This window comes from Dendropsophus ebraccatus, chromosome 10 (assembly GCF_027789765.1).
Source record: "Dendropsophus ebraccatus isolate aDenEbr1 chromosome 10, aDenEbr1.pat, whole genome shotgun sequence".
NCBI classification, from domain to species: domain Eukaryota; kingdom Metazoa; phylum Chordata; class Amphibia; order Anura; family Hylidae; genus Dendropsophus; species Dendropsophus ebraccatus.
In genome coordinates, this window is record NC_091463.1 from 5,118,780 (window position 1) to 5,145,470 (window position 26,691).

General features: G+C 48.5%; 1 protein-coding gene across 1 annotated transcript in view; it reads right to left on the reverse strand.

The window, feature by feature from the left end:
- The window catches only part of HMCN2 (hemicentin 2), a 153,582-nt gene that overhangs the window by 56,541 nt on the left and 70,350 nt on the right, over positions 1–26,691 (reverse strand). The window contains exons 12-27 of the mRNA XM_069986836.1: positions 26,273–26,414; positions 24,989–25,116; positions 24,793–24,906; positions 24,560–24,709; positions 9,666–9,857; positions 9,425–9,520; positions 9,212–9,339; positions 8,446–8,590; positions 7,978–8,090; positions 7,617–7,776; positions 6,934–7,099; positions 3,526–3,653; positions 1,256–1,528; positions 1,084–1,167; positions 448–639; positions 229–359 (exon numbers count right to left, since the gene is read on the reverse strand). Of these exons, the coding sequence (XP_069842937.1) occupies positions 229–359; positions 448–639; positions 1,084–1,167; positions 1,256–1,528; positions 3,526–3,653; positions 6,934–7,099; positions 7,617–7,776; positions 7,978–8,090; positions 8,446–8,590; positions 9,212–9,339; positions 9,425–9,520; positions 9,666–9,857; positions 24,560–24,709; positions 24,793–24,906; positions 24,989–25,116; positions 26,273–26,414 (2,342 nt within the window). The remainder of the gene's footprint in view (positions 1–228; positions 360–447; positions 640–1,083; positions 1,168–1,255; positions 1,529–3,525; positions 3,654–6,933; positions 7,100–7,616; positions 7,777–7,977; positions 8,091–8,445; positions 8,591–9,211; positions 9,340–9,424; positions 9,521–9,665; positions 9,858–24,559; positions 24,710–24,792; positions 24,907–24,988; positions 25,117–26,272; positions 26,415–26,691) is intronic.

Genomic DNA, 26,691 nt, shown 5'->3' on the forward strand with positions numbered 1-26,691 from the left:
AGAGATCTGGATCCATCTGACCGGCCATGTTTCTCTATAGAGATCTGGATCCATCTGACCGGCCATGTTTCTCTATAGAGATCTGGATCCATCTGACCGGCTATGTTTCTTCTCCTATAATGTGCTAAGTTGACACATTGCCCTGTGTACCCTGTGTACGTTTATTGGACTATATTCGTGTTATTACAGAACAGTGTATGTAACCTGACGTTGTTTGGTCTCTCTTACCGTCCTGTCATCTTTGTGCCAGGTTACAGTGGGAAAGGGAACACCATTCACTTCACAACCCAATATCAGGGGCTGGTTGGCCATTAGCGAGATATTCTGGGCCTGTCCGTTTTCCAGGATCCTTGGTGGGGCTGAAAAGTAAATTATATGAAGATTATTATTGGATTCTATAGCAAACATCATAGAGATCTAAGCACAACTAAGGAGGTGGGTCCTCACCATACACCACCAGCTTGGTCTTCCTCCTTGCTGAGCCGGCTTCATTTGTTGCCAGGCAGATGTAGTCGCCGCTGTTGTTAGGGACGGGCATCTCGATCAGTAAAGAACCATTGGCAAGGTGAGTGACCCCAAGTAAGTTACTGCTGAGGACTACTCCATTTTTTAACCAGCGAATCATTGGAGTTGGAGTCCCTGAAAGGTTCAGAATAAGCAGAGTTGTGATGCATAATTTTTTTCAATTTACACAACGGACGTTCTTTTCTTAATAAAATGGTTTGCACTGAAGTCAATGCAAACAACAACCGTTGTATAGAACAATGCTACGGCCTTCAAAATAATGGCTGTTGTTTATACAGCATGTGAACATAGCCTAATAGCGAATCCGCAGTCTTGGTGTAATACTGATGTGTGTCTGCATCCATAGTCCCAGCCCAACCGTGACCCTTGACACCTGAACTGTTAGCATCATGGTGGTTTGCTGGGATCTATAGTGTGATCTATGATGTTGAGGTTTCAGGTCTCCAGACCTGCAGTTGGATTGTACAAACACATGTCAGTGTGAAGGTTGCCTTATCCAATCCTGAATGTCATATGTTCCTACTAGAAACAAGAAAGAGATAGGAGCGTGGACCTTACCTTGTACAGGACATGTCACAATCACCGGCTCATGGGTCGTATGTTCTAACAGGATGTCAGAGTTCTCACTAAAATGTGGCGGTTCTAAAGAGAAAAAGGAGAAAACAGTGTCATGTGACCACCAGCTCCACATTGTGTGCGTCCATAGTGCTGGATACTAGAGAATACTTACCTAAAACCTCCAGGCGGAACTCCAGTGAATCTTCTCCAGCGCTGCTGAATGCCACACAGCGGTACTGACCCGAGTCCGAGATCTGCACCTCCAGAACACTGATAGTGCCATCCGGGCCGGGCAACGAGTCCTGGTCCCCGACTCTTAAGGCTACGCCATCCTTATACCAGCTGAGCCTGGGCGTGGGGTCTCCATGTGCCACACAGGGAAGAGCCAGTGAGCGTCCTAGAAGGGTCTTCAGCAGTTTCGGTCCAGGATGGACGCGTGGGGGAACTGCAAGTGAAAGAATGGAAGCTTGGGTTGTGCCTCAGTAGTGAGAAACATTAGACCAGGATCTGCTTCAATTCACTGACAGCAAGCAGAAATGTAACAAATGTCATTACGTGAAAACACAGATTGTATTTAATTACAATGATTCCACCTTATTTACATGAAGCTGGAGCTACCCTTTAATTACTCAGGCGATGGATACAAGTGGGCAGGATGAGAAGGTGCGGTGCTGCTGCGGTCAGGCGTCTGTACATTGTGAGTCCAGTCAGGACTAGCACCTCTGCAGCACCTGCTTGGACTGTCTGGGCCTGTAAGCTCCTGTACAGAAGATGGATGTGAAGGAATCCCAGAGGAGATCGCTTCTCGTATGCTGCCATTCATCTTCGGTCGGCCTTCCCCTCAGTAACTCTATTAACACCTTATTATCTGGCTAACCTATGTTATGGCTACAGTCTGCACGACATTTAGGCTAGGAACCACTATGTCACATATTCACGAGTATGGGGTCGTGTTGTGACTCTTACAGTATTTATCAGTACTGGACATGTCGGTTCCTGACATGGACAGAGGTGGCAGCAGAGAGCAATGTGTCACACTGGAGAGAATACACCACTTCCGGCAGGACATACAGTAGTTGATAAGTACTAGAAGACTGTAGATTTTTATATAGATGTAAATTAGAAATCTATATAACTTGCCACCAGTTGATTTGAAAGAATTTTTTTTTTTGCTGGAGTGCCCCTTTAAGTGGTGCCCAGGTGGCTGTATCAGTGGATAGCCATTAGGATTTAGGCTGCACCTTAAAACAATGGCCCCATCTGACTCCAAGAAACAGATAAAACTACAAATCAGGATAATACAACGTTTCTTCTTAAAGGGACAGGCTGCATGTGTCTGATATTTCATGTTTCTTTTCCGCTCTGCTATTTCCTGAATACTGACATAACCTGAGCCGCTGTCCTTATTACCTAGTGATAGGATGGAAGAATGGCTGCAGAGATAATTGTGACTGTCAGGGACAGATAGGTGCACGGTCACTACGGTCAATGCTCCTGTCCCAGTCAGTTCCTCTCTTTGTCTATGAGCAGATCTGGAGTATGTCTGGCCGGGTGTCTGGCCGTGTGTCAGACCTTCAGACTTGGGGTCCAGTCTACAATAATACTAGATATCAGTAACGGGGAGATGTAACCCTTGCACGCCCAGCACAGATGGCCAGAGAATGCGGGTGGTTTCATGCCCAGCCCCTAGGCCTTGGCAATGAATGGGTAAACGTCTGATGGCAGCATCTGTAGGAAGCGGAGTCTGTCGCTGATACTTGGGAGTAGGAAGAGAGGGTGGAGGGGACGGGGGCCAGATGTTTAATAGTTCTGCTTTCTCCTTGGCACTTTTATCCTTTGTGAAAACATCCTATTCCCCGAGCAGTAACGTGATAATTGCAGATCCTCAGCGCCGGCTTCTGTGTGACCCTGAGGAATAAGAGGCGCTTCCTATGGGGTCCGGACAGCTTCTCAGCCCTGCAGTGCTGACAGACTGAGGGGCTCAGAACCTCTCTGTATGCAACAGGCAGGCACTGGCAGTGAATGCAGCCTGCAGTGTAAAGAACAGAGGGTTCTGTCTCCTTTTCATGCATATAATCCATGTATATACAGCATTAAAGGGGTTCTCCAGCGCTACAAAAACATGACCACAAACATGAGACAGCACCGCTCTTGTCTCCAGTTTGGGTGCAGGTTTTGCAAATTAGTTTCATTGAAGTGAATGGAGCTTAACTGCAAACCACACCTGAACTGGAGACAAGAGCGGTGCTGTCTCTGGAAGAAAGCTGCCATGTTTTTGTAGCAGTGGAGAACCCCTTTAACAACTCTGCTGGATACTGAACGTTTCTGTCACCTTACTTGGCACTGTATATGACTCCCTGTATCTAACCAGCCCCTGGGTTCTGCCGATGGGGCCTGCTGGGGAGCGCTGTGACACAATGCCTATACTACTGCACGTCCTACCTTGTACTTCCAGGCTGTAGGTGAGCGATGTGTTTCCTGCGATGTTGGATGCCAGGCAGGTGTAATATCCGCTATCCATCACCCGCAGCTCAGACAGCTTGAGGGCCCAGGATGGCAGCAAGTGATGTCTGTAAGTAGAGAACATGACATAGTCTCATCATCCAGTACACGGACCTGCAGAGCTTACAATCTATAGAAACAAGAGACTTCTCCTCCTATTGTATCACTAAATACCTATGCATAGTCCATTAAGCTCCATAGACTCCATAGGCGTTGTACGTGAAAGGGGGTGATCTAAGAACAACACCCCATGTCAGGAATATTAATGTGTTATATAATAGTACATGGCAGCTCAGTGATGGTGCAGGCCTGGGTGCAGACTGGGTGCAGTACTGGACCTGTTCTCCCAGACAGAAGATTTATAGGGCCCTGCTGAGGTGGGGGTGACTGATCCACATTCCCTGCACAGTGTGAGATTATCCAGGAATATCCGTGAAGACATTCATCAGGCAGATAACACAGATATTACACAAAACTGCGCACGCCAGCCTGAATTGTGCAATGGCTGCAGTGTATGCACATTTTTATTCCATTAAAGGGGTTGTTCACAAAACAAAATCTTTCAAATCAACTGGCCCCAGCAGGTGCCAGAGATTTGTAATTTACTTCTATTAAAAAATCTCCAGTCTTTCAGTACTTATCAGCTGCTGTATGTCCTGCAGGAAGTGGTGTATTCTTTCCAGTCTGACACAGTGCTCTCTGCTGCCACCACTCTCCATGTCAGGAACTGTCCAGAGCAGCAGCAAATCCCCACAGAAAAGCTCTCCTGCTTTCCAGACTAGAGAGAATACACCACTTCCTGCAGGACATGCAGCAGCTGATAAGTACTGGACGACTGGAGATTTTTTAATAGCAGTAAATTACAAATCTCTGGCACTTTCTGGCACTAGTTGATTTGAAAGAATTTTTTTGGGGGGTGAACAACCCCTTTAAGCATGTCAAGTTACAATGCAGAGGCCAGAGAGGTACCTGCTTGCTATAAGGAGGTAGCAGAGTATTGTAGTATTAGTCATAGTTACTATATGTATAATGCTCTGTAAACATACTACATCATCAGTGTGCATGCATTCAGTTCTGCTACATCAGAGTGGCGCTTCGGCATACCACTACATCTGGATGGGTGAGGAGGGGGCAATGGACTATTAGGTCTAGAGCACTGCTGTGGATGTGTGATCTCAGGGTATGGCCACACAAAGCCTAAATGCTGCAATATCCTCAGCACTGAAGCTACATGTGGCCGTAGCCTTATGGTGCTTTTACAATGGTCCAAATACAACGCGTCATCTCTGCCAGTAACTCTGCAACAGCAAATGATAGATAGTGGATGGTGAGGAGCGCGGAAATCTAAAATATCAATGCCGTCTGCAACAAAGTCAGTGAGGCAGCAAAGGAAAGCCATCAGAAGGTTAGAAGTATCTGACCTGCTGATATGTCCCTATAGCGTACAGCGGGCTGAGGATGAAGGCAAGTTACTTATGCAAATAGGTTGTTTTGTGCACTGGGAGTGGGACTACAGCCCCCATCCCCGAACACCTACACCCCCAGCCGGCCCACTCTGCACCAAAATAACCTATCTGCATGAGGATTAAACCCGGAATATCTTGGAAGGATGACGGTAAGAAACTTCCCTTCATCCTCAGCGCCCCCGCCCCCATGCTCTATAGGGAGAGATCAGCTGGTCAGATACTTCTAACCTGCTAATAGTTTACCTTTTATCAATGGGGAAAATGGGTGTGGCTTTGCAGCTCAGTTTCATTACAGGGACTCTGTCAGTAGGGTTATGCCGTCCTATCTCAGTGTAGCATAAACTAGTGACAGAGAAGCTCAACAGAATGATGTATCACTTACATTGTTCTGTGCAGCTGATCCAGAGATATCCTCCTGAATAACATGGACAATAAGTAGTCCTCTCCATTATGTGCATGAGCCCAGTAGTCCTGGATATTCATGAGAAGCAGAAAACTCCGCCCACCAGCTGCTGATTGGCAGTTATCTATCTATACTGTGTATAGGCAGTCACCGGTCAATCAGTAGATGGAGGGCGGGGGGAGGGGTGTGGCAAGAATCCTATTCTCCTGCATATTAGGAGAACGGCTGAACAGAATGATGTAAGTAATACACCGATCTGTTCAGCATTTCTGTCACTTATTTAAGGCCACATAAACCTAGTAACAGGGTGGGTTCACATGTACCGGAATCTGCCATTGCCAGTACTGTCAGTTTGTATGGGTGTACATAGTCACAGCAGATTTTTCATGCTGCTGTATGTAAGTCCAATCGTCACTCCCGACTGCTTCTGTGGCTCCCGGCTCCCTGACATCTCACAGTGGGATGGGGCGGGACAGTGCACTGATTGGCTGAGCGGGAAGTCAGGGAGCCGGGAGACACAGATGCAGGCAAGAGTGCGGATGGGGGAAGTATTCACTGGTCAGTGGTGGGATAAGGGGGACAGGGTTTACATACAGCAGAATGAAAACAGCGAATATGTAAACCTATACAAACTGACACTACTGCGAATATGCAGCGGATTATAATATGTGTGAACCAACCCTTAAGGTGACTGGAGCCAAGTTGTAACTCTTGGATAACTTCTTTAAGAAATCTCTTTTCCACGGCACAGAAATAGTAAAAAAAAATTGCCTACACATCTGCAGAATGTCAATTTCCATAGCAGATACATTTGTGGATTCTACCCATTAACTTCAATGGGGAGGCCAGAATCTGCGACATTCCTGGATTTGCTGATTTCATATGTATTGATTTTTTGTATGTGTATTTTTGCATATGGATTGATTTGACACCTCCTTACGCATTCTGCATCCTCAGACTCTGTGCCCAGGCATGCGGGGGTTAACCCTGCCGGTGATTTGCTGCATTAATAAATTATTCCTGTCAGATCAAAGCATCCGGCGTGATCCAGATGTCTGACTGAAAGTCGTGACCACTTCTGGCACCTGCGCCAAAGCCTCATTAATACAAGCGCAGGAAATGAAGGCTCTTCAGGCACCGAGCGCACACAATATCCTGCAGTTTTGGATCCAATTTCAAAGAGAAGAGATAATGTTATACATGGAGGTGGACGGGAGCGGGCACGGGGGTGGGGAGATACAGAATATATAGCAGTAAGTCCGGATGATCATTCTCTTATTCTGGATTACTGGATGGATATATATCAACCGGATGACAAAAGCATAGTTGTTTTTTGTTCTCCTGTTGTTGATACATCCAGTTTAGCGACAACAACCTGCTGTGCATGTGAAACTCCCTGTGAGCTTTCCAGCCATTGATGGACCAGAGTTTATAATAACTTTTGGTGAAATGTCACCATGAATGTAGAGCCTGGCATACCTGGCAGAGACTATAGGCAGGGGTAAAGAGTCCTTCCTCCAGGAGGCAGTGGGTAGGGGCACACCCTGCACATCGCACTGTAAAGTGATCTCTGCTCCCAGGGCTGCAACCACAGGAATAGGGGTGCTCAGGTCATGTGATCCATTCACATTTATTCTGGGCTTGGCTGAATAAAAGATGAAGAAAACATTTGCATTAGGATGACATAATAGAAAGAATCTACTTTCTGCTACTTGCAATCCCCCTCATCACCACTGCTGGGGGCGAATATATTCCATAGACATCAATGCAACAGCGCCACCCCCATAGTGAGCGGGAAATTAAAGGTCTTCACAATGCAATAACCTAAAAAGAATGTTTGCTGTGATGTCTTACTGTAAGTAATGTGTCATTATAATTCACATACACAGCTTGACATGGTGAACAAAGTGAGATATTCCATATTTAAATGCAACATAACGCTATAAGTCTGTGTTTCCCGACTCTATGGATCTACAAAACTACAAAATCCATCATGATGGGCACAGCTGGAGTAACGCAGGTTGGGAAATACTGCTGTAAAGTGTACGAGGGGTGTGTACGGAAATGATGAGAGTTGCAGTTTGGTAACTGCTAGGGAGACACAGGTTGAGGACCAATAGACAATAATTATGCCCTTAGAGACAGAGGAAGGGGCCACTTACTGTGTACTATAAGTTGGGACATGCGGCTTGTGGCCCCCACTCGATTAGTGGCTGTGCAGGTGTAATGCCCAGAGTCGCCACCAGATGGCAGTGTAATTGATAGGCTTCCATCCTCACTTATTTGGTAATTTCTGTTCTCTGCAGACAGGATCTCATCCCCCTAATAATAAAGAGAGCACAGAGGATTTCAGATGACACAGGTGATGACACAGGTGTAACATGCAAGGTGAGGACAACTACCCTCTATACTAGAATATATTCTGCATATTCCCATCACGGCTGTGATTTGTTTGTTCGATGTCAGCCAATGCCAGGCATGAAGGGGTAAATCAGAGTCATCAGCCTGGTCAGCTCCATTTACCTTCATCCACGTCACCACAGGCTGGGGGTGCCCTTTGGCGTTACATGATAATGTGATGGCCCTTCCCTCTCGGGTGGTATATTCCGCAGGTCCAGGCAGGATGGTCGGAGCCACTGGGGGATACAGGAGTCACAAATATGATAAACTATTGTGCATTACTTATAGATGGATGGAATAAAGAATATTGAACAATGTCATCTGGGAATCCAGCAGCGGGGAAGATATAACACTAGAGCTTTTCACAGTCTCCCCCCACTGACTGGAGGACATTTTATAGCAGTGCTGAGCAGTGTAAACTGTGAATCCATCACTGGAGGAAGACATAACACTAGAAGCAGGTGTAGCCTGATCCTTTAGTGATTTAGTGGACGGTGATCTATTCTTAGCAGTGAATTAGTTTAGGAGAAAAAGAAAAAGGAGCTTAGTAAGAGGAAAAAGGGGCATCCCCCCCCATAGTATGCTGCTTACTTTGGACCTGTAGATGGATGCTGTGATTGGTCGATCCTGCAGCGTTGGAGAGTTCGCAGACATAGCTCCCAGAATCCTCTCTCAGGGTCGGTTCTATACGCAGTCCACCGGCTTCATCAATAGAGTGACGCCAGAAGAACTGCAGCTGGAAGGAGAGAGGCGAGAACAGTGAACATGTGCAAACGCTTAAGCCGCAGCCGCAGGCCTCCTGCTTGTATTTATCCTTCAAAGACGGACGCAGATGAGATGCGGAGATACTAAACGCTTTGTAGATACCTGAAGCAGATGAGCAATTTGGAAGCAGGTTTACATCAGAGCTCTGTGACATTTCATTCACTGGGACAAGAACATGATAGGAATCCGGCCCCAAACAATGTAACCCCTTCCCTGCTGAATGCTTCCCGCACTCATACATCGCTGCGTGATGATATGGGGTAACATGGCCTAGAGAAGCTGTGTATATGGGGACAAGGTATCTTGTTGGCTTAGGCTGGGTTCATACTAAAATGCATCAATTTTTTCATCTGTTTTGGCAACAAAACGGATGAAAAAATGTAGTGTTAAGCCGGCCTTACATGGCATACATGGTCTGTTACTAGGCAGCTCCCCTTGGAGGGTACATTCGCACATAACATATCTGTTGCGGATTTGGACCATTTACATTGATTTACCAGCATCTGTATGTGTGAATGTGTCCTGATTGTGAAGCGTGTGACATATCCGGCCTGGCAGACACTAGTGATCATTGTGGTACGAGAACACTTACAGGTCGAGAATCCTTCAGCCATCGCTGCACAGGAAGCGGGTTACCGGCAGTGGCCGTACAGGGCAGGGACACAGAGTCTCCTTCGAGAACCATAATCTCGGATGGGGCCACAGCTATCTGCGGGGCTACTGGGGAATACAAAATGAGGAATATTAAGAAAAGACGTCTGCATTCACTCATGCTATTTGGTTATGATCCTAAGATTTCACTTACCAAGTCCGGTGACGGTGAGCAGGATCTCAGCCTGGACCCAACCAAAGGGGTTCCTGGCCTCGCACACGTACACGCCGGTGTCCTCGGGCCTGGCAACTTAGAACAAAAACAGGAAATTATTACTGACTTGGAAGAATCATAAGTATGCCCCTCAGCAATCCCATCGACACCATCTCAGGGGGTCAGGGATGCCATCACTACATTTTTTTTATTATTCCACCACCCATCAGAATGGCCTTACTTTTCATGTGGACTGTGTTTGAGCCGAGACCATCGATGATTTCTGTGGTTCCAGAGGGCAACACCGGGCCTTCATCTTGCCGGAACCAGGATACATTGGGAGGGGGATTGCCTTCGGCGCTGCACATTAGCTGCACACTCTCTCCCACATCTACTTCCACATCCAGGGGGAAATCCACAAACTGTGGAGGTGCTGCAAGAGATAAAGGATAAGCTTGATATGTCGTCATCATCAATAAATATAGTTCATTACTTAACTATCCCTTAATAATCATCAAAGGTTTATACAGCACGTGATGACACTGAAGACTGCAGTACTGGCATAGTACCACATGGGGGCAGCAGAGCTCACCACACCTCCTATGACCGCTCGCTGCAGCTTCTGCCAAAATACACATTCAGATCTCTTTTCTCCTTTATAAACCCTTTGGGCTTATTAAATATAATAGCACATGTGGAACGCAGGAGGCGGCCCTTAGCAACCAATCAGAGGGCAGCTTTCTTTAGCCCTGATGATAAATCCTGACCTGTGATTGGTTGCTATTGGAAACGACACATAAGTGATCTTCGAAATATTCTAATAAGTAAATCACCTCTTAAAGTCCCTTTTTATTACATCATATTTTAGTATATCGCTGCCAGCCGCTACATTATAGGAAATATAGGTTACAGCGCACTCGCCTGGTGATTGGTCAGAGCTCTGCGGCAACACAACCGTATAAATCTCATCCAGAGCCCCGGGGAGGGGGCAGGAAAACCACCGAAAGCCTCCGACAAATGCCCCTCAGCACACAGGCAACACGTCAAGTCACTTAATACGCAGCAATGATTACAGCTCTGAAGCCTCACTGCCCCCATGACAACACTGCCTGTCCTGTTCCCAGGACCATCACATGGATACTGTGCGGCTCCTAATATCCATCCACATCAGGGGCCACATCATGGCTGGCTTATATGGTAGTAATGGGGATATGTGCCTATGACAATGCTGCCCGCAAGGGTTCAGGACAAGAAGTATTTTCATGTGCTGTAAGACACAAAGACACAAAATGGCCTGCGGGTGCTCCACCCCTTAAAGGGGCACGCCCAATAAAATATTTTTGTTTCAAATTAACTGGTTTCAGAAAGTTATAAAGATTTGTAATTAACTTTAAAAATCTCCAGTCTACCAGTGCTTATCAGCTGCTGTATGTCCTGCAGGAAGTGGTGTATTCTTTCCAGTGTGACACTCTCTGCAGGAGAGGTTGTCTATGGGGATTTGCTGCTACTCTGGACAGTTCCTGACATGGACAGAGGTGGCAGCAGAGAGCACTGTGTCAGACTGGAGAGAATATACCACTTCCTGCATGACATACAGCAGCTGATAAGTACTAGAAGACTGGAGATTTTTTAATAGCCAGTTGATTTGAAAGAAAAATACCCCTTTATTTATTGGGGACACTTTCATACATTATATGCATATATGGTATAGATTTTACATTTCTGTCATGACATTGTCAGCTTCCTCTTCCTAGACTTCCTATAGGTTCTTGTTTCTGGGGGTCTCATGGCGTCCAGGCAGACGTGACTCATCCCACTACGTAGCCTTTGGGTTTTCCCTGTCTTGGTGCTGCTGGCATTGTGATACTGTGATGTCACTTCTTGGCGGTGATGTCATCGTGTAGTGTGTGTGGCATTGTGGGTATGCGGGGGATGGCAGCAGGTGCTAATCCCCCCCCATGTGGTAGACCCCATCACTATACCCCTACCTGCCACGGCTCAGTCGTGATATCCTCCGCCATCAGGCTGCATACATTTGTGCTGACACAGCACGTTCACTCAATATAAAATGGCCGCTTTAGACTGAAACCACTTTGATCCGCGTGATCTGTAACATATCTGAAAATCATTTCTTTTACCAAAATACGGTCTAAAGTCTCGGCCACTAGGTGTCTCCCTCCCTGCAAACTGCTGTCCACTGCCCGCTGTGAAGGGAATTCTGTCTCTAGCAGCAGGGAGACCAAGAGGTGATACAGGAAGTGGTGGTGGTGCTTAGATACAGCAGAGACGGAACACAGGAATGGGAGGCAGGGCTTAGATACAGCAGAGATGGAACATGGGAAGTGGTGGTGGTGCTTAGATACAGCAAAGACAGAACATGGGAAGTGGTGGTGGTGTTTAGATACAGCAGAGACGGAACATGGGAAGTGGGGTGGTGCTTATATACAGCAGAGATGGAACATGGGAAGTGGTGGTGGTGCTTATATACAGCAGAGACGGAACATGGGAAGTGGTGGTGGTGCTTAGATACAGCAGAGACGTAACATGGGAAGTGGGGTGGTGCTTAGATACAGCAGAGATGGAACATGGGAAGTGGGGTGGTGCTTAGATACAGCAGAGATGGAACACAGGAAAGAGGCAGTGCTTAGATACAGCAGAGACGGAACACAGGAATGGGGCAGTGCTTAGATACAGTAGAGACGGAACACAGGAAAGAGGCAGTGCTTAGATACAGCAGAGACGGAACACAGGAAAGAGGCAGTGCTTAGATACAGTAGAGACGGAACACAGGAAAGAGGCAGTGCTTAGATACAGCAGAGACGGAACACAGGAATGAGGCAGTGCTTAGATACAGTAGAGACGGAACACAGGAAAGAGGCAGTGCTTAGATACAGCAGAGACGGAACACAGGAATGGGGCAGTGCTTAGATACAGCAGAGACAGAACATGGGAAGTGGTGGTGGTGCTTAGATACAGCAGAGACAGAACACAGGAATGGGAGGCAGGCAGTCTGGAGATACATGCCCCCCCCCAATCCTATTCTCCTGCTTGATGAAAATGTGAAGCAGATGGCAGCTCGGCTATATGGTACTTGTACAACGCATGACGTACATACAGGCATCTGCCCGACAGCGACGCTTCCCATAAAACTGATTGCAGATGCTAAGAAGTAAGACCTGGTATCGCTGCCCCTCATAATGTAACACTGAGCAGAAGGATACATGTATACACTACAAATAGCAAACAGACAGGAGGGGGGACGTCAGGGTGGGACGGAGGAGATACAACCCTGACAGCTGATCTCCTGTACCGACACAATATGTTCAATAAAGCCATTGCCTATTACTGATAGAAAGCCTTTAGAAGGAGGAGCCTACGGGTGCACCCCAAGATATGGCTCTAAGTATGAGAGTCCTGATAGAAGGAACCTCAGTGCTTTAAAGGGGAACTCTGGCGGTTTCTGGTGTCAGAAAGTTATATAGATTTGTAATTTACTTCTATTAAAAAATCTCCAGTTTTCCAGTACTTATCAGCTGCTGTATGTCCTGCAGGAAGTGGTGTATTCTCTCCAGTCTGACACAGTGCTCTCTGCTGCCACCTCTGTCCATGTCAGGAACTGTCCAGAGCAGGAGAGATTTTCTATGGGGATTTGCTGCTGCTCTGGACAGTTCCTGACATGGACAGAGGTGGCAGCAGAGAGCACTGTGTCAGAATGGAAAGAATACACCACTTCCTACAGGACATACAGCAGCTGATAAGTACTACATTTTTAAATAGAAGTAAATTACAAATCTATATAACTTTCTGAAACCAAATGATTTGAATGAAAAAGGTTTTCCCCAGAGTACCCCTTTAACCCCATGTGCCCCGAAAGGCGGGTACAGGTCATGCACTGCGATTTTGACCACAATTATCCTTTAATCTTTGTTAGGCTCTTTGATATTATATCACAGATAAAAGCAGTGTGGGAAAACTGAGGCTGCCCCGGGACATGGCGGCCCTGCTCTTTACTGATCCTAATGATGCTGTTAAAATACTTGAGTTTGTGTAATGAGTGAGGAGGGTAATGACTATGAAGGGTCTTTTCCTCCCATCTGGCTTCAAAGCTTATCCCCCCTCCTTAAGTGCTTGAGAAATTCACAGCTGAGTGTTACATGGCAATCCAGCGCCCATCATCACTCCAGCTTCCTGACCACAAGAAGTCAGCTGGAGTCTCTAGAGCCGAGGCGTCCAGCCTGAAAATCTCCTTCTCTTGTGAAACTACAACTCCCAGCATGCCAGGAATTGTAGATCCTCAACAGGTGGGCAGCCGCAGGTCGGGAGACCCCTGAGGTTCACCAATGGAGCAGGACAGGCCTCTCCTACATTTTGCTCCACTTTTGGTTCTGTATTGCCCATTTGTAGTAATACCCATATATACTTTGTCGAATTTCTCTGTATCTCAGCCGGTGGGCTGACCACCTGTATGTGGCATTCAGCATGGCAGCCATTCTGCCACCTTATGTAGCGCTGTCACCTGGAGGCAGTATTCAGCATGGCAGCCATTCTGCCGCCGTATGTAGCGCTGTCACCTGGAGGCGGCATTCAGCATGGCAGCCATTATGCCGCCGTATGTAGCGCTGTCACCTGGAGGCGGCATTCAGCATGGCAGCCATTATGCCGCCGTATGTAGCGCTGTCACCTGGAGGCGGCATTCAGCATGGCAGCCATTCTGCCGCCGTATGTAGCGCTGTCACCTGGAGGCGGCATTCAGCATGGCAGCCATTATGCCGCCGTATGTAGCGCTGTCACCTGGAGGCGGCATTCAGCATGGCAGCCATTATGCCGCCGTATGTAGCGCTGTCACCTGGAGGCGGCATTCAGCATGGCAGCCATTCTGCCGCCGTATGTAGTGCTGTCACCTGTATGTGGCATTCAGCATGGCAGCCATTCTGCCGCCTTATGTAGCGCTGTCACCTGGATGCGGCATTCAGCATGGCAGCCATTCTGCCGTCTTATGTAGTGCTGTCACCTGGAGGCGGCATTCAGCATGGCAGCCATTCTGCCGTCTTATGTAGCGCTGTCACCTGGAGGCGGCATTCAGCATGGCAGCCATTCTGCCGCCGTATGTAGCGCTGTCACCTGGAGGCGGCATTCAGCATGGCAGCCATTATGCCGCCGTATGTAGCGCTGTCACCTGGAGGCGGCATTCAGCATGGCAGCCATTATGCCGCCGTATGTAGCGCTGTCACCTGGAGGCGGCATTCAGCATGGCAGCCATTCTGCCGCCGTATGTAGTGCTGTCACCTGTATGTGGCATTCAGCATGGCAGCCATTCTGCTGCCTTATGTAGCGCTGTCACCTGGATGCGGCATTCAGCATGGCAGCCATTCTGCCGTCTTATGTAGTGCTGTCACCTGGAGGCGGCATTCAGCATGGCAGCCATTCTGCCGCCATATGTAGCGCTGTCACCTGGAGGCAGGATTCAGCATGGCAGCCATTCTGCCGCCGTATGTAGCGCTGTCACCTGGAGGCGGCATTCAGCATGGCAGCCATTCTGCCGCCTTATGTAGCGCTGTCACCTGGAGGCAGGATTCAGCATGGCAGCCATTCTGCCGCTGTATGTAGCGCTGTCACCTGTATGCGGCATTCAGCATGGCAGCCATTCTGCCGCCTTATGTAGCGCTGTCACCTGGAGGCGGCATTCAGCATGGCAGCCATTCTGCCGCCTTATGTAGCGCTGTCACCTGGAGGCAGTATTCAGCATGGCAGCCATTCTGCCGCCGTATGTAGTGCTGTCACCTGTATGTGGCATTCAGCATGGCAGCCATTCTGCCGCCTTATGTAGCGCTGTCACCTGGAGGCAGTATTCAGCATGGCAGCCATTCTGCCGCCTTATGTAGCGCTGTCACCTGGAGGCAGTATTCAGCATGGCAGCCATTCTGCCGCCTTATGTAGCGCTGTCACCTGGAGGCGGCATTCAGCATGGCAGCCATTCTGCCGCCTTATGTAGCGCTGTCACCTGGATGCAGCATTCAGCATGGCAGCCATTATGCCGCCGTATGTAGCGATGTCACCTGGATGCGGCATTCAGCATGGCAGCCATTCTGCAGTCTTATGTAGTGCTGTCACCTGGAGGCGGCATTCAGCATGGCAGCCATTCTGCCGCCGTATGTAGCGCTGCCACCTGGAGGCAGGATTCAGCATGGCAGCCATTATGCCGCCGTATGTAGCGCTGTCACCTGGAGGCGGCATTCAGCATGGCAGCTATTCTGCCGCTGTATGTAGCGCTGTCACCTGTATGCGGCATTCAGCATGGCAGCCATTCTGCCGCCTTATGTAGCGCTGTCACCTGAAGGAGGCATTCAGCATGGCAGCCATTCTGCCGCCTTATGTAGCGCTGTCACCTGGAGGCAGTATTCAGAATGGCAGCCATTCTGCCGCCGTATGTAGTGCTGTCACCTGTATGTGGCATTCAGCATGGCAGCCATTCTGCCGCCTTATGTAGCGCTGTCACCTGGAGGCAGCATTCAGCATGGCAGCCATTATGCCGCCGTATGTAGCGCTGTCACCTGGATGCGGCATTCAGCATGGCAGCCATTCTGCCGTCTTATGTAGTGCTGTCACCTGGAGGCGGCATTCAGCATGGCAGCCATTCTGCCGCCGTATGTAGCGCTGTCACCTGGAGGCAGGATTCAGCATGGCAGCCATTATGCCGCCGTATGTAGCGCTGTCACCTGGAGGCGGCATTCAGCATGGCAGCTATTCTGCCGCTGTATGTAGCGCTGTCACCTGTATGCGGCATTCAGCATGGCAGCCATTCTGCCGCCTTATGTAGCGCTGTCACCTGGAGGCGGCATTCAGCATGGCAGCCATTCTGCCGCCTTATGTAGCGCTGTCACCTGGATGCAGCATTCAGCATGGCAGCCATTATGCCGCCGTATGTAGCGATGTCACCTGGATGCGGCATTCAGCATGGCAGCCATTCTGCCGCCGTATGTAGCGCTGTCACCTGGAGGCGGCATTCAGCATGGCAGCTATTCTGCCGCTGTATGTAGCGCTGTCACCTGTATGCGGCATTCAGCATGGCAGCCATTCTGCCGCCTTATGTAGCGCTGTCACCTGGAGGCGGCATTCAGCATGGCAGCCATTCTGCCGTCTTATGTAGCGCTGTCACCTGGAGGCGGCATTCAGCATGGCAGCTATTCTGCCGCTGTATGTAGCGCTGTCACCTGTATGCGGCATTCAGCATGGCAGCCATTCTGCCGCCTTATGTAGCGCTGTCACCTGGAGGCGGCATTCAGCATGGCAGCCATTCTGCCGCCTTATGTAGCGCTGTCACCTGGATGCAGCATTCAGCATGGCAGCCATTATGCCGCCGTATGTAGCGATGTCACCTGGAGGCGGCATTCAGCATGGCAGCTATTCTGCCGCCGTATGTAGAGCTGTCACCTGTATGCAGCATTCAGCATGGCAGCCATTCTGCCGCCCTATGTAGCGCTGTCACCTGGAGGCAGTATTCAGCATGGCAGCCATTCTGCCGTCTTATGTAGTGCTGTCACCTGGAGGCGGCATTCAGCATGGCAGCCATTCTGCCGCCGTATGTAGCGCTGTCACCTGGAGGCAGGATTCAGCATGGCAGCCATTCTGCCGCCGTACGTAGCGCTGTCACCTGGAGGCGGCATTCAGCATGGCAGCTATTCTGCCGCTGTATGTAGCGCTGTCACCTGTATGCGGCATTCAGCATGGCAGCCATTCTGCCGCCTTATGTAGCGCTGTCACCTGGAGGCAGGATTCAGCATGGCAGCCATTCTGCCGCATTATGTAGCGCTGTCACCTGGAGGCAGTATTCAGCATGGCAGCCATTCTGCCGTCTTATGTAGCGCTGTCACCTGGAGGCGGCATTCAGCATGGCAGCCATTATGCCGCCGTATGTAGCGCTGTCACCTGGAGGCGACATTCAGCATGGCAGCCATTCTGCCGTCTTATGTAGCGCTGTCACCTGGAGGCGGCATTCAGCATGGCAGCCATTCTGCCGCCTTATGTAGCGCTGTCACCTGGAGGCAGTATTCAGCATGGCAGCCATTCTGCCGACGTATGTAGTGCTGTCACCTGTATGTGGCATTCAGCATGGCAGCCATTCTGCCGCCTTATGTAGCGCTGTCACCTGGATGCAGCATTCAGCATGGCAGCCATTCTGCCGTCTTTATGTAGTGCTGTCACCTGGAGGCGGCATTCAGCATGGCAGCCATTCTGCCGCCGTATGTAGCGCTGTCACCTGGAGGCAGGATTCAGCATGGCAGCCATTCTGCCGCCGTATGTAGCGCTGTCACCTGGATGGGAACACTGGCAGCCGATCTGGTTGCTCATCACTCAGCCCCGAAACACATGATACATAGACAAGGACATTTATCCCTGAAGGAAGAGCACAGAACCACACGAGGAGCCACACTCCTGTATTTCTAGAGGAGAACACGGCCTTCTCTTCTTGCACGGATTGCAGCTATTTAAGGAGAAGAGTAAATCAAATATTTACACTCCAGCCAGACCACTGCTTTTAGAGTAGAGTGGTGGTCGATAACCTAGACAATAAGCTATCAACAATGGGAGGGAATGAGAAGAATATCAGGAGAAAGAAGCAAGATAGCTAAATGATTCCATTATAAATTATTATGTTAAAAATATTTACCTTAACGTCTCCTACAAGTATATTAGGCGAGATGGACATACTGCTTTAAAGGGATTGTTCACCAAAAAACATTCTTTCAAATCTGCAGTGTCACAAATTTCCAATTTATTCTATTCAAAAATGTCCAGTCTTCCAGTACTTATCAGCTGCTGTGTGTCCTGCAGGAAGTGGTGTATTCTCTCCAGTCTGACACAATGCTCTCTGCTGCCACCTCTATCCATGTCAGGAACTGTCCAGAGCAGGAGAGGTTTTCTATGGGGATTTGCTGCTGCTCTGGACAGTTCCTGACATGGACAGAGGTGGCAGCAGAGAGCACTGTCACACTGGAGAGAATACACCACTTCCTGCAGGACAAACAGTAGCTGATAAGTACTGGAAGACTGGACATTTTTTTTAATAGACGTAAATTACAAATCTTTGGCCCTTTCTGGCATCAGTTAATTTGAAAGAAAATAAAATCATGGTGAACAACCCCTTTAATATATGATTTTCTGACTTAACAAGAGTTTATAGACACTTTAATGATTTCTGTAACTTCCTGCGTGGAGAAGTAAATGACACATCAGCGTCTAAGATCCAAAGGTGTAAATAGTTCTTCCGCCATTAAGACGCGTAAAGGGTCGGGGTCCCGGAGGGGCCACATACGGCGCCATCAGCATTATAAATGGTGCATGGCTGGGGCTGGGCCAGGAGCCTCGGGTTACACCTCCGGCCCACGCACACTCTTCCAGGTTGGCGGTTCTACTAACTTCCCATGAAAAGCTCCTTCCGGTCCCTGCGCACAGGAGCGGTGATTGAACAGGGGTGAAAGTGACGTTGTCCAGCTTTATCTGTCTAAGAACATAGGAGTGCGGCAGCTGGATCATGACACAGCGAGCGTGGAATTTCTGGAAGAAAGAACAGGAGGAGGAAGAAAAGGAAACAGGAAAGTGCAAGGATGAAGTGTGTGGAAGAGATTAGAGAGAACAAGACATGGAGGACGAGTGAGACTGCGCCGCCATGAGAACACAGCCCCCCAGGGAGTAAGGAACGGACGGCGAGAAGTCACAAAGAAGTGGCAGCAGCAGCGGCGGAGGACGGAGGGAAGGAGCCTCCACAGTATAAGCACTGATTCTATGGAAGAAACGGCAGCCAAACAATCTAACATTGTGCAGAATTTATTTTTCATTGTTGGTATCCATGGTATTGTATCATGAGCGCAGGGGAGCGAGCCAACATAGCCGGGCAAATCAAATCACCGGGGAAGGGGTCACATCAGGTATAAGAACAGAGCTGAGGAGCTCCGAAAATACAGGACTAATCATGTACTATACTCCAGAGCTGCACTCACTATTCTGCTGTGTATATACATTACTGATCCTGAGTTACATCCTATACTATACCTCAGAGCTGCACTCACTATTCTGCTGTGTATATACATTACTGATCCTGAGTTCCATCCTGTATTATACCTCAGAGCTGCACTCACTATTGTGCTGTGTATATACATTACTGATCCTGAGTTACATCCTGTATTATACCTCAGAGCTGCACTCACTATTCTGCTGTGTATATACATTACTGATCCTGAGTTCCATCCTGTATTATACTCCAGAGCTGCACTCACTATTCTGCTGTGTATATACATTACTGATCCTGAGTTACATCCTGTATTATACTCCAGAGCTGCACTCACTATTCTGCTGTGTATATACATTACTGATCCTGAGTTACATCCTGTATTATACCTCAGAGCTGCACTCACTATTGTGCTGTGTATATACATTACTGATCCTGAGTTACATCCTGTATTATACCTCAGAGCTGCACTCACTATTCTGCTGTGTATATACATTACTGATCCTGAGTTACATTCTGTATTATACCTCAGAGCTGCACTCACTATTCTGCTGGTGGGGTCACTGTGTACATTACATTACTGATCCCGAGTTCCATCCTGTATTATACTCCAGAGCTGCACTCACTATTCTGCTGGTGGGGTCACTGTGTACATACATTACATTACTGATCCCGAGTTCCATCCTGTATTATACTCCAGAGCTGCACTCACTATTCTGCTGGCAATAACTAGTAATCAGAGACTGAACCAGCAGGGATATGTGAGATTGAGGAGACAGGAATGTAGTGGTATCTATACTGCCACCACCTGGTGATGGCCACACAGTGCAGCCCCCTCCCAGGTAGTAGCTGTACCCTATGACTGTGTCCGCGCTCCTGGCTCCCCCGGGCGGTGTTCTTCCTCATGCTGTTACACGTCCACCATTCCAGGCTGTGAAGCATTTTCCAGCTGTTTCTCGTGGACCAGACACAGTAAGTAGAGGAGAAGACGTGTGATATTGTCAGGGGGTATGAGGACATGACACATGGAGGCATGGACGGTGACATCACAACCCCACATCCCTATTGTTGATTTACTGGAATACGATCCCACATGACAGCCCACCAGCAGGACGCAATATAACACCGCTCACGTGGAAGAAGAGGAGCCAACATCTGACATCCAACTCTCAGGGGCTAAATGGATCAAAACGCATCTAACAGAAGATTCCAGAAGAGGGCCGCTCCACCCTTATATAAGCAGGGATTAATCATTCGCTCATGTTCTGGAACCTTCCATTAGGCCTTGTGTTTCCATTACAAACATCTTCAAGATCTCCGCTTGCTGTCAGTAGACTGAACCTTAAAGGGTTTTTTTTTCATTTAGAATCAACTGGTGTCAGGAAGTTATTTAGATCTGTAAATTACTTCTATATAATATTCTCCAGTCTTCCATTACTTATCATCTGCTGTTTGTCCTGCAGGAAGTGGTGTATTCTCTCCAGTCTGACACAGTGCTCTCTGCTGCCACCTCTGTCCATGTCAGGAACTGTCCAGAGCAGCAGCAAATCCCACTAGAAATTCTGCCTGTCCCATTGCTTCAATGGGATTTCTCCTCCCCTCTCCGCTCAAAGAATTGTTGTGCACGAGAAATACCATGGAATCAATGGGACAAGCAGAATTCCAAGCGGAATCTGCGGTGTGGACTCCGCTTGGAATTTGCACCTCTTTTGCTCTGTGTGCGTAGGCCCTGTGGCCAGGAAAGCGATAACAGTGAGGTGGATGGCTCAGGCCCCCTACCCATGAATGCCATCACTCCATATGAAACCACTGTGACCTTCATAGGAATTGTGCACATAAGCACTGTAATATGTGGGCTCAGTCCCCGCTAACTGCCCGGCCTGCATCCGCTACTCCTTCCGTACAGTAGGGTCTAGTACTGTGGAAGCCTGTGGAGACATGTTTTGTATGTCTTTCAGCTCCTGGATACTGAGTGTACTATGTGCGGTCCGAGTTGTTGCTGCTTAGCGCAGTCCATTCAGTTTCTAGGTGAACCGCCTGGGTTACGGGGTCACCAGCGAACCTTGTCATTATCTACAGACAAATAATTCCACAAGGCAAATGAGAAGCCTCATGTATGAGAGCAGCCTAATTGTAAGGCAGGGTCTCGGCCCCGGACACGCTCCAAGCCCCCGAGGCTGAGAGAGAGGCGGCACGGCCAGGAAACAAGCTGCAGAGTACAGGCTGCAGACGGGAATTACAAATTATTCTCCATTCAGGGATGAGGAGCTTTCTACTTCATACCCCATCATGCACTGACCAGAAGTGAGCCTTAATGTGAATAGCTGCTGATCCCTCTCTCCTTGGCCTGTACTGTACGACCATATAACAGAGACGAGAGGGGGCAATAGCTGCTGATCCCTCTCTCCTCAGCCTGCACTGTCAGATGATATAACAGAGACGAGAGGCGGCAATAGCTGCTGATCCCTCTCTCCTCAGCCTGTACTGTACAACCATATAACAGAGACGAGAGGCGGCAATAGCTGCTGATCCCTCTCTCCTCAGCCTATAACATCAGACGATATAACAGAGACGAGAGGCGGCAATAGCTGCTGATCCCTCTCTCCTCGGCCGGTACTGTCAGATGATATAACAGAGACGAGAGGCGGCAATAGCTGCTGATCCCTCTCTCCTCGGCCTATAACATCAGACGATATAACAGAGACGAGAGGCGGCAATAGCTGCTGATCCCTCTCTCCTCAGCCTGCACTGTCAGATGATATAACAGAGACGAGAGGTGGCAATAGCTGCTGATCCCTCTCTCCTCAGCCTGTACTGTCAGACGATATAACAGAGACGAGAGGCGGCAATAGCTGTTGATCCCTCTCTCCTCAGCCTGCACTGTACGTCAATATAACAGAGACGAGAGGCGGCAATAGCTGCTGATCCCTCTCTCCTCAGCCTGTACTGTCAGACGATATAACAGAGACGAGAGGCGGCAATAGCTGCTGATCCCTCTCTCCTCGGCCTATAACATCAGACGATATAACAGAGACGAGAGGCGGCAATAGCTGCTGATCCCTCTCTCCTCAGCCTATAACATCAGACGATATAACAGAGACGAGAGGCGGCAATAGCTGCTGATCCCTCTCTCCTCAGCCTGCACTGTACGTCAATATAACAGAGACGAGAGGTGGCAATAGCTGCTGATCCCTCTCTCCTCAGCCTGTACTGTCAGACGATATAACAGAGACGAGAGGCGGCAATAGCTGCTGATCCCTCTCTCCTCAGCCTGTACTGTCAGACGATATAACAGAGACGAGAGGCGGCAATAGCTACTGATCCCTCTCTCCTCAGCCTATAACATCAGACGATATAACAGAGACGAGAGGCGGCAATAGCTACTGATCCCTCTCTCCTCAGCCTATAACATCAGACGATATAACAGAGACAAGAGGCGGCAATAGCTGCTGATCCCTCTCTCCTCAGCCTGTACTGTCAGACGATATAACAGAGACGAGAGGCGGCAATAGCTACTGATCCCTCTCTCCTCAGCCTGCACTGTACGTCAATATAACAGAGACGAGAGGCGGCAATAGCTGCTGATCCCTCTCTCCTCAGCCTGTACTGTCAGATGATATAACAGAGACGAGAGGCGGCAATAGCTGCTGATCCCTCTCTCCTCAGCCTGCACTGTACGTCAATATAACAGAGACGAGAGGTGGCAATAGCTGCTGATCCCTCTCTCCTCAGCCTATAACATCAGACGATATAACAGAGACAAGAGGCGGCAATAGCTGCTGATCCCTCTCTCCTCAGCCTGTACTGTCAGACGATATAACAGAGACGAGAGGCGGCAATAGCTGCTGATCCCTCTCTCCTCAGCCTGCACTGTACGTCAATATAACAGAGACGAGAGGCGGCAATAGCTGCTGATCCCTCTCTCCTCAGCCTGTACTGTCAGATTATATAACAGAGACGAGAGGCGGCAATAGCTGCTGATCCCTCTCTCCTCAGCCTGTACTGTCAGATGATATAACAGAGACGAGAGGCGGCAATAGCTGCTGATCCCTCTCTCCTCAGCCTATAACATCAGACGATATAACAGAGACGAGAGGCGGCAATAGCTGCTGATCCCTCTCTCCTCAGCCTATAACATCAGACGATATAACAGAGACGAGAGGCGGCAATAGCTGCTGATCCCTCTCTCCTCAGCCTGCACTGTACGACCATATAACAGAGACGAGAGGCGGCAATAGCTGCTGATCCCTCTCTCCTCAGCCGGTACTGTCAGATGATATAACAGAGACGAGAGGCGGCAATAGCTGCTGATCCCTGTCTCCTCAGCCTGTACTGTCAGACGATATAACAGAGACGAGAGGCAGCAATAGCTGCTGATCCCTTTCTCCTCAGCCTGTACTGTCAGACGATATAACAGAGACGAGAGGCGGCAATAGCTGCAGATTAAGACGATAATAAACTCTTCAGCAATTCCCAGCTTCTGGAGGTCCATAGGTTCCCCATCCCTGGTATAGAGAAACGTTCAGCAACGTCTAATGTACTTTTAAGGAAATGTCCATGTACATCAGTATTCTGGGGCAGTAGCTGAGAACTTTAGCCATATTTTGCACTGATAGGCTATGTTCACACGTCAAAAATAGAGATGGCAATGCATTGAAGTCAATGAAAAGACGGATGTCCAATGCACACAATGTATTGAATAACGGACGTTTTTACCGCGGACGTCAAAATAATGAACATGATCATTATTATCAGATGTCTTTTGCAAACAGCGGAGGTTTTTATTAGTATAAGGGGAGGCCAGGCTGCTAAATGACGTCCGTTATTTTAGACTCAAAATCAGACGTAAAAACAGACGTAATTTTAAACGGAGCTGAAAAAAAGTGTTGTAATAACATAGCCTTATTTAGTAATATTTTCCAGGATTGCACCATTGCCAGTGATTTTAACGATACTGCCCAGTCCTGCTCACACTGCTGAGGGTTTGTTACAATGCATCAGGATAACTCTTACATTGTAACAACCCCTCAGCTGTGTGAGCAGGACTTTGATGGAGTGTAGCAGAACTTGTTATGTGGTGAATGTACATAGCACTGGGCAATAACCATATAGGAATGGTTGTCACTTACTTCCCACTTCCACTTGTATGACGTCTGATGCTGATCCCGCCTCATTGGAAGCAACACATGTGTAGTCCCCTGCATCCTCGGCTGTCACCTCCTGAAGGGTCAGCGCCCCGCCATATTGGCCACTGGCAGGGCCTTTAACTTCCTTGTCACCTGAGGGTGCACCACATTATATTATTACAGATATCCCAGCCATAGCTGCCAGTAACATGATGTCAGGGACAATGAGCGCTCACCCTTGTACCATGCCACCAGTGGCTGGGGCAGACCCTCAGTCCTACACTCCAGCACCGCTTCCTCTCCAATGGCTACTTGTACTGCAGATTTCACAGCAGTTGCTATAGGGCGTTCTGCAAAGCAAGCGAAAAGAAGTCAATGATGCCGCTCTCATGATGCCTGCACAGTACCAGGGGCAGGACATGGGACACCCACCAGTGTACATTAGGGTTAGGGACTGCTCATCTGTTCCTAAGCCATTAGATGCTGTGCAGCTGTAATTCCCAGAATCCTCCTGGCTCGGGTCCTTGATCAGCAGGATGTTGCCGTCAATAATGGTGTGCCTGTTAGAGATAAAGATGCTGAATTCTGGGTGGAGTTTAGAATTCATGGCCTGCCTATAAGCTGCCCCCATACACATTACAACAGTGTTTTCCAACCTGTGGATTTCCAGCTATTATAAAGTTACAACTCCCACTCTGTCTAGACAGGCGAAGGCATGCTGGGAGTTGTAGTGTTACAGCAGCTGGAAAACATTGCACTAGGCAGTTGACCGATCCAGCATAGTATGATGGAAATGGTGCTAACTGTAATGTATCAGTAGGGGTCCAACTCTCGGTGATCTGGATAGAACCATTTCTCTTCCTTGCTAAGACAGTGCCGTCACATTCATAGTGGCTGTGCACAGTATTACAGCTTCTTCACATTTACTTTAAATAGTTATTCCACTTAAACATGACTTTTGATATGTTGCTGCCCATGGTGAGACTAACAATTCCTTCCCTACTTGTTATTATGTATTCAGTCTCCCTCCCCAAGTTCTCAGCTGCTGCTTTCTGCTGAAGACACAAAAATCTGTGTGTGAGCTTTTCTCTTTGTCCCCCCCACTCCTCCCACCTCCCTTCTGAGACAGATGATGCAAAAAAGTCCCTGGTAGGCTGTATCTGCAAGATTGTAGCTTCTTTGTAATGCTTGGGGATTAATCTGAGATTAAGTTGCTTACTGTGATTATCCCACCGGCATTACAAAGTTGCAGATAGGGACTTGTTTACATCCGCTGTCTCAGAAGGGAGGGGGAGAAGAGGGGAGACAGAGAAAAGCTCACACACAGATTTTTGTGTCTTAAGCAGAAAGCAGTAGCTGAGAACTGGGGGAAGGGGACATAATAGATAATAACAAGTATGGAAGGAATTGTTAGTCTCACCATGGGCAGCAACATATGGGAAGATATGTTTGAGTGGAGTACCCCTTTAATGGCAGACTGTTATACAATACACAGCTTACATGAAGACACAGTATTTGCTAAAGCAGCTGATAAGTGAGGGGTACGGAGAGACGGCCTCCCCCATCTGACATTGACGTCCTATCCTAAGGACAAGGTGAAATGAGACTGCTGCTGCAGCGCTATATGGAGACAATCTGCGGCTAGAAGCTTTCAGTGTATTATGAGACGTCTCGGCAGACATCCACCAACACCCAGCACTGCTCTGTGACACATACTTGCTGTCATTGTTCAGGAAGGTGTCCCCGTGTTTCCAAGATATTTGGGGTTCAGGGTAGCCAGAAACATCACAGCGAATCCTCACTTCTCCTCCATGAGACAACTGAGTGGAACTTGATTCAATCTGTATCCGGGGCGGCTCTACAGAACAAGGGAGACAAACGTACTATGTACCAACCGGAAGTGATCCATTGTCTATGGCGACCGAGAATGATTAAATACTGTACATCCTCCAAACACTGGGGGAGATATAGTATAATGGGGGAAGGACTCATTTCTGCATCTTCTCTCCACTTTTTGACAATATCAAATACAGAAAATCTGAGGTTGTGTGATGTCTGATGAGTTTGGTTTGTTCCAGTGCATCTTTTTATACAACAAAGCGTGCAAGCATTTATTAGCACTAAATATTAGAGTA